Source organism: Syzygium oleosum, unplaced genomic scaffold, assembly GCF_021117445.2.
Source record: "Syzygium oleosum isolate NSW1041296 unplaced genomic scaffold, Sole_v2.1 Sole_v2.11, whole genome shotgun sequence".
NCBI classification, from domain to species: Eukaryota; Viridiplantae; Streptophyta; class Magnoliopsida; order Myrtales; family Myrtaceae; genus Syzygium; species Syzygium oleosum.
In genome coordinates, this window is record NW_026607495.1 from 5,201,643 (window position 1) to 5,210,369 (window position 8,727).

General features: G+C 39.4%; 1 protein-coding gene across 2 annotated transcripts; it reads right to left on the minus strand.

Moving 5' to 3' along the window:
* Positions 1–3,019: 3,019 nt before the first annotated feature.
* LOC115673801 (G-type lectin S-receptor-like serine/threonine-protein kinase At1g61370) lies at positions 3,020–6,906 on the minus strand. 2 transcript variants are annotated; one of them, XM_056316070.1, is made up of 8 exons: positions 6,674–6,905; positions 5,358–6,590; positions 5,176–5,283; positions 4,627–4,838; positions 4,338–4,548; positions 4,000–4,237; positions 3,530–3,680; positions 3,020–3,428 (listed from the first exon to the last, which is right to left on the minus strand). In XM_056316070.1, exons 2-8 carry the CDS (start codon positions 6,439–6,441, stop codon positions 3,123–3,125), a joined length of 2,310 nt encoding a protein of 769 aa, XP_056172045.1. In that variant the 5' UTR covers positions 6,442–6,590; positions 6,674–6,905; the 3' UTR covers positions 3,020–3,122. The 2 variants fall into 2 exon arrangements, with proteins under 2 accessions (XP_056172045.1, XP_030451900.1); XM_030596040.2 differs by having other exon boundaries at positions 5,358–6,906.
* Positions 6,907–8,727: the final 1,821 nt, after the last annotated feature.

Below are 8,727 nucleotides of genomic sequence, written 5' to 3' on the forward strand. Positions count from 1 at the left end.
TGTGTTTCTTATAAAAACATATAAATAACAAATATTTTCATCGTTCACGAAAATATTTAGACTTAAATTGTTGTTGGTAATGAAAATATCTTTTATTGAATAATTATTTTAAGATATGCCAACAATCATTTTTAGAAAAATATTTTCAAATGAATTCTCTGTGAAACAAATGGACCGCTAAATTAAAGGAGATTGTAAGTCAATTAATAAAAACTGGGGTGTTTTGGTCAAAGAAGGGGTGGAAATGACCCCACCCTGGAACAAACTCTAATATTATCTAAGGATAAGTGCACTAAAGTCCTAAAAATTATCAAGAAAGTGCAATTGAGTACTAAACCTTTTAGAAAGTACAATTAACTCCTAAAACTTGAAAAATTGGTTCGTCCAACAAGGCTAAGGGAAAATGCTGACGTGTCTTATTTTATTACTTTCATAAGACACATGGTGTCGATGTGGCACCCACAAAGAGCCACGTTAGAAAAAATTTAAAAATTTAAAAGAAATACAAACCAAATTAAATTAAAAAATAAAAAGCTAAAAGTTTAAAAAAGAAAAAAACACAATCTACAAAAAAAAAACTTAATCATAGCTCTTGGCAATGGCTGCTATCGCCACCGTCATCGAAAAGGGCCGACAGAAGTTGCTTGGGCCCCATTGATGGTCGGCCCCAAGCAAAGCCCCACTGGCCCCCGGCGAGGGTTTGCTAGCCTAGATCTAAGGGAAGGCGCGACTATCACCTTAGATTTGAGCAAGGGTCACCTGCCCTCACCTAGGGCCGACAAGACCACATTTGTGGTGGGTGATGCTCACTCGACCCTAGGCAACACTTTGCTGGCGACCCGTGCTCAAATTTGGGGCGAGGGTCGCGACCTGCTCTAGATATGGGCGGATAGGCCCTGACGAGGGTCACTGGCTTTAGCAAGGCATAGGCGACCTCTGCTGGCTCTTCCCGACGATGGGTGGTGGCAACGGACACCAATGAGAGTGTATTTCTCCTTTTTTTGTATTTGGTTTTTTTTAAATTATCCTTTTTAATTAATTTATTCTAATTTAAGTAAATTTTGATAAAGAAAATATTGAAAACTTCCATATGGAGAGAGAAAGTAACAAAAAATGCCACATCAGCATTTTCCATCCGCCTAGTTAGACATAGTTAAAGGAATGATTTCATCGAACCAATTTGACAATTTTTAGGATTTAATTGCACTTTTTAAATATTTTAGGATTCAATTGCACTTTCGTGACAAGTTTTATGACTTTCAGTGCACTTTTCCTTATTATCTAAAAAAATTTGTCATGATTCTCTATGCGAAACTTCTAAATCTACCCGAATCAAATTTATATCCTGTTAAAATCGAGGTGTGTGGATTTCATTACTTTAGGTGACATTTATATAAATGACTTTGTTAACTACTTGATCGCTTGTCGAAGTTTTGAAATTTGATAGTAAATAAATAACCCCTTTGTTTAAAAGAAAATATTAGGCTTTGACCCTAGGTAGACGTAACCAAACCGTCTCAAACAACTTTTAGTGATTTAGGGCTAGGCCACTGATCGAGTCCTAACAATTTAGGCTCGACTTCTTTGGGCCCGGTCAAAAATCGATGCGAGTTGTTCGACGACGAAAGATTTGGCGGTGACCAAGGTCTGGCTCCATTACTCAAACACAACCCATCGTGGCTTCAATGCGAAAAGGATGAACCCGTTGAACGACAGACCGAGATTCGAGACTTGATTGAGCAGCGCGAGCTTGAAGGATCATGCGGCCACGAAGGTGTCGACGATGAGATGGATCGCATGGCCACGAGGGTGATTGTTACAAGGAGGAAAAAGAAGAAAAGAAAGTGTCAGAAGAGAGAAAGCAACCTGAGAATTAAAGAAATGGTTAATATCACGAAAAACGCCAAATTAGTACAGCCACGACAAATTTACCCCCAAACTAATTTTTTGATAACTTAAAACCCCAAATTGGTATATTTGTAACAATTTTACCCTCCATTAGTTTCTGTTAAATTTTATTGTCAAATTGCTGAGTTGGATGATATGTGGCGGTTGACGGATGTACAAGTTTGGGGTTTTACCCTCCGTTTGTCATAGGTGTATCAATTTGTGGTTTTTCGTGATATTAATTCAATTTGACGGAAACCAATGAAGTGTAAATTTATCACAAATGGTAAATTTGTCATAGGTATACGAATTTGGACTAAATTTATCTTAAGTGTACCATTATAAGGTTTTTCGAAATATTAATCCTAAAAGAAAAGGAGAAATTTGAAGTTTTTGAAGAGTGGGGCTCAGTGTGTATAAGTGTCCATGTATCCAAAATAATCACAATCATTAATGGTGTGGCACATAGGTGAGTCCACATGATCAACAACTATAATAGAATACTCGTGTATCTAGGTCCATGCAAGGATTTGCCCACTAACAAACCCCTCGTCTCAGCACTCTCATATGTCTCCTCTGCTTTTCAGTTTAGCCAAGAGATCAGCAATACTCTGCCATGTCGATCATGGCGACTTCAGCTCCAGAAGCTATGCTACGACTGCGACAGATAAAGTTTTGGAGAGAACGCCTTTTTAATGTGGCTAATATTCGCCAAATTGAGTCACTTGGATGTCGCGAAATCGAAGAATCGGCTCTGACTGCGCCTTCAGAGGTTCTTTCATTTCCCATCATTTCAGTGATAGCGCTTCAGCAATGATGGTGCACTGAAATGGAGCAACATTGTTCTTTATCTGGGCTTTTTAGAAGAATGGCTAAAGAAAACTGTAAATGTAGTTATTGATGATCATCTTGGCAGGATTGTAAAGTGTTCTTGCTTCAAGGATGCACTTGAAGTTGACTAGTGATTCTTGCAGGGTGGTTCAGCTTGAACTATCTGTGCTAATTTACCCATTTGTGTCCTTAATGTAATCGAAGTTAAGTTTAGGTTTCGGATTCAAATAGTTTATTCAAACAACTTATTAGACAGCTAGAGACCAAACCCACTTAATCATGTAGCTGTTCGAATGGCAAATTCCACAAAAACTGAACTGTCCATTCATCCTTTTGAACAAAATGTAGATGCAAGCCATTCTAATCTATACATAGATACAAATTTTACAGATCACAATGATTGATTATCTACCTTCAACGACAGTGTTCGTGATGGCGTTCGTGGACGAGTTACTTTGTTGTTGTGATGACAAAATATCATGAGTTTTTAAGCTTTGAAAGGTAAAAGTAGGTTGTTTCGGCTGAGGAAGATCCGATTCGCCGCTTAGCATCAGAACCACTTGGGACATGTTGGGCCTATCCACGGCATGGTCCTGCACGCAGAGAAGCCCCACGTGAACGCATCGAATCGCCTCTGACGGTAAAAAGGCATCTGCAATTGCCTCATCCATTAGGTCCAGTGCTTTACCTCCAATCCACAATTGCCACGCCTGTAAGAATGCTACGATTGTCAGATTTTTCTACGAGTAGGTAGGGACTACCAATCACCAAAAAGGAGAGATGTTAGATGTGAGATAGATGTTGCGCTTACACAGAGGAGGAGATTGAGATGTTGTTCGTGGTAACCTAAGTTAGTGTTCTTTTTGCTGCTGACAATCTCTAGGAGCAGTACTCCGAAGCTATAAACATCGGATTTCTCAGAAAATATTCCACCCATGGCATACTCAGGAGACATGTAGCCGCTGCATAATTTAAACATTTCAAAGTCTCTACCACATAATGTCATAATCATAAAAAAACCAGAAGAACCGAAGATTTGTGGGATGCACTTCAAAGTTAGAAAATCCTTAATTAAGATAAAATAAGGGTCAGAAATTTGAGGCTGGTAGATTTTTTACATCCCAGGCACCAACAGCTTTGCTCTTAATTTTTAAGATATTACTCTTGATCTTGGGGACATGTGCGAGGCGATTTGTGAACAGTTTATACTAATTATGTCCCGGCTAGATAAAAATTTGCCTGATTGAGTCATATCTTAGTATGAAAGAAAAAAAAACTTACAGTGTCCCGACAACTTTTTGTGTGTTTACCAAGACTTGAGCGCCTTCAAATACCCGTGCCAGCCCAAAATCAGAAATTTTCGGATCCATCTTTTCATTCAAGAGGATGTTGCTCACTTTCAAGTCTCGATGAATAATCCTAAGACAAGAATCACGATGTAGGTACAAGAGCCCTCTGGCAACCCCCTGGATGATGTGGAAACGAATGTCCCAGCTCAGGTCAGCCTTCTTCCTTGAATCTAAGCAAGGTAGCAGACAGAAAGAAATTCTAGTTTGAGTACTAGATTTTGTATCCCTCATAAGAAAATGGAAATAAATTCTTTAGAGAGTGAAACCGACGAAAAAGGAAGGTGTCCAAGCTCTTGTTCGACAAGTATTCATATACTAAGATTTTCTCCTCTCCTTCAGCGCAGCAACCTAGGAGTCTGACGAGATTTCGGTGTTGAAGTTTAGATATCAGAAGGATCTCATTCTTGAACTCTTCCACGCCTTGTGCTGAGCTGCTCGAAAGCCTTTTCACGGCTATCTCCTTTCCATCATTCAGCTTTCCCTGTTTCCAAATTGATGGAATCATTACACCTTCAGCTTTGACTGATGACCTCTATGTTATACTTAGAGAAGGCTTTACCTTATAAACGGGGCCGAAACCTCCCTGCCCGAGTTTATTGCCTGTGTTGAAGTTGTTTGTCGCAAGTAATAAGCTATCAAAACTGAAAAGTGTCAACTCTGATGCATTATCTTGCCTCCATGGCTCTTTGCATGCATTCTGCACTTCTTCTGACCTATCCGTCGTATCCCCTGAGTAAAGTAGTGGTGGGGTTTTCCTTGTCTTAAACATCCCTGCAATTTTTATGTATGCAGAGTGAGCATGCTTTGTTTATAAACAGATTGAGCAAGTAAAGGCACAATAGATGAAACATTGTTTTTTATGTGATTCGAGAATGAGGAACTAACAATTTAGAAGACACTGTTCTGGTCTTCATTTGTACGGCGACTGTATAGTTCACATAAAACCAACTATGGGAAACAGGAGAAAAGAAGCCCAGAATGAGGACACGAGAAGGAAAGAAGTGATTCTGTTATAGAAGCTGCCTATTTTCCAGTGCCAGGGCATATAATATGCAAGATTCTCATATCACATTTACCATAAAAAGCTTATGATATGGATTATACATACCTCTTTTGTTAACTCTCCACTTGCATAGACCATATATGGCAGCTCCACACAAGATGATGCCAAAAATTGTACTTAGGCTGATGATCACTTTCGTTTGTTTTGATAAACCTGAAGTCATGGAGTAAATTACCAGAAATATTGGACATACTAAATGAAACTAATCTGAATTCAAGTTTTTGAACCTTTATCTTCATGTGCAAGGCGAATAAACAGATCTTCCCCTGCTGTGGTGAATTGTTGAATATCCATGAGCTCTTCACTCCAAACCATACATCCTATAGTATTCACATAAGAGTAAGCCGAGCACAAACAATGACTTAGACACCAACTTTGACATTCTTCTGCATCTGCTATGTCTGACAAATAATTGGAGGAATCGGGCAATTTCATCTGGCTCATCTTCAAGAAGACATCTTCTTTTACTGGAGCAGAGGTGCTTGTGTTTCTCTGACAATTTAATTCTGTTTCCCTGATGCACCCTCCTGTCCAGTTTTCTCTGTTCCATTCTTGATTGGACCTTGGTTGAAACCCTTTTAAGCATCTACATATAGGAAATTTTAATGAACTGCAAACACCAAAAGGACCACAAGTTCCATAAATTTCACAGCGATTTGTCGGTGCCTCCCAATTTGTTAACCACTTGTCAGTACGGTCATCCCAATCCAGTAGCTTTAAAGACCCGTCTGATGAGATCAATAGATATCCGAAGAAAGAGTTGTTGTAATTGTTAATGATGAAATATGATGTTCCCTGCTGAACATCCTGCTGAAGACTAAAGCCGCTCATGTATGTGTCATCCATATCAGGTATCCCGACGAAGGTCGACTTATCCCATTGCCCACCTCTCCAATAAGGAGTTGATCCGTTCCACACGAATACCTGAGGTGGTGTCTCTGACGTGATTCCTAGGACAAAACTTCCGGATGAGGGATCATTTTCGCTTTTCCAGGAAACCAAGTATGATTTCTTTCCTGTTTTCACATTTATTCCCAAATTCATGTTTGGGAAAAGGGTATCAGTAGGTTCATCAAAGCTTCCCCATAATTCATTCGAATTTCTGTCCTGCAGAACAAAATTTCCATAGTCCAAAAGTGTTGCTACAGAATAATTTGAATTGACCGTCACATTGGTAGACCAGACCAGGCTTTGCCGTCCATCAAGAAGCTTCAGATTTCCATCACTGCCTATTGTCAAGCTTGCAGATCGATCTGTACCTGTGAGTGGCTGATCCCTATTGGCCACCCAGACAACTTTGGAAGGAGTCATGTTCTTATACCATATTCCTACATATTGGTTTTGTGATCCATTAGGTGTGAAGAACCCGAGCTCAAAGATTTGACTATTGGACAACAGCGTCTGGTTCTGAAGAAGCGGCTCTGATGCAGTTATATTTAACACTGCTCTGCTTTGAAGCGCTTGAAGCAGGAAAAAGATGACGGAGGTATAAAAGTACGCATTCATAAGAGCAACTACAAGATGAGACTGACTCAAGACGTACCGATGAATTTGAGAGAGATGATATTGGCCTCGAGAGCCTCGCTGTTTTCGTAGGCAGATCAAAATGGATGAATGCAGTATCGCTCGAGAAGCAAGGCTTGTTAACCAAGCTATAATGCTTAATTTCTCACTAAGGTGGTTCATAGAAGTTCATGTCTTAGAATAAACCAGTTTTCAACTGGGCCCTGATAATGGCTGACTTGGTTCTAGGACAGTCGCCGGACATCGACATTCAACTGGGATATAACTATTGAATGATGACCTTGTGTTTTGTTTTGGCAAAACTAGAATAGTACAAGTCAAGATGGCGGCTTTCAAAGGCGACCAAAGATTATAGCGTCCATGTAAGCTTGGCGTTTTCTGGTTCCGTGCACAAAGTTGACTCCTTTGAGAGGTGATGTATAATCCTCCCTCCTCAAATATTCCCTTCCTAGTTCCTACTAGTTTCTTCGTTCGACATGCACTGGGTAATTACTAAATTCCGGGTGTCTAGCAATGGATCTGACCCCTAAGGGAACAATCTCGGAGAATAGATTGTCTAGAAAGTAAGAGGCTTCTTAGAAGATATGCCGAACCTAGTGGTCGGGTCAGGTTTCGAACTGTGCGAGTCTGGATGCTAGTTAAATTTTCATTTTCGGGTCATCTCAGCTTCTGCTTTTGCACAGTTGTTTGTTGAGAACGACAGTAAGCAAATCGAAATCATCAGCATCTTATCATGCCCTTTTGCATGTGGCAAAGCCAGAGGATGTCGAGAGATCAGATTACTGTATTGATTTATGAATTGATGTCGTAAATAAGTAAACGTTGGTAGAGATAAATAGGGATTTCTCTAAGATAATTTTTTATGTTAGAGATATTTGATAATTCTAATGATTATATATATCTCTCTTTGATTGTATATATCTTGATTGATATATGTTACCTAAGATATTCATCTCATAAAGCCTATAAATAGGTTAATGTACTATTCATTATGATATATCGAAATATATAGAAATTCCTTATTCCTCACTTCTGCATCATTATTATTAGTATACAAAGTCAAGTGAAGGTTCATGGAAATGACCATAAGATCTTGTTTAAATGTGAAAATACGTGCATAGCTTGATATTGATAATAAGGTATTTTGACCCGTCTTCTTTTATATCATTCTTTAGTCATTCTTTGAATTGAAATACAGGATAGTCGTAGTGTTGTATGCATCGATGAAATAGTGGTCTTCAAAGCCATGGGCTGCTCATTCTTTGTTAGCCGTGAGCAAATTTGAATCCATGTTACCAAAGTAATGACTTTTTTTTTTTTTTTTTTTTTTTTTTTTTGTAACCCAGAGAACCCCCGCACGGCCGACAGCCGGGAGGTAAACCCTGGGGGCGACACGTGCTAGCCACCACACACGTGCACCGGTTAAGTCACCCTGCGGCGCCCGGGATTCGAACACCCAACCTTTTGCGAGAGGAAGAGTGCCCTTTCCAGAAGCGCCACCCAGGCGGGTGGTAAAAAGTAATGACTTTATTGCTTTTATAAGTGATAATTTGTTCTTCAAATTGCCAAGCAAGAAATTCTGTTTTCTCCAAGTCAAAGAAAGTTGCTGTAATATTTGAGATTTTTGATCAAGTCAAAAAGAAAATGGTGGGACCCACAAGAAGAAAAAGAAAAAGGAAATTTGAGAAGCAAAAGTAAAAGTGGTAGCGTTCAGCTTTTAAAGACAGAAGGCCGAGACACCTACGGGAGAGAAGAAGAAGAGAGAAAAAGGGAAAGAAAAAAGGGCAAAAAAAAAAAGGAAAAAAAAAAAAAAGGAAAAGGGAAAGAAAAAGGGGAAAAAGAAAGAGGAAAGAAGGGGAAGAAAGGGAAAGGGAAAGGGAAAGGGAAAGGTTCTTGCCACGGGACCTCGCCAAGTAGAATCGACTTCGTATTGCAATGCTCGGTAAGTGTTTGCACCCCTCGTTTCTAATCGAAGTATTTTTCGGGTTAGGGTTCAAATTTCAGAGTTTGGTGAAATTCAAGCCACGTAGTTCAATTTTTTAGTTGTCGAGCGATGTACATATATAGAATTGG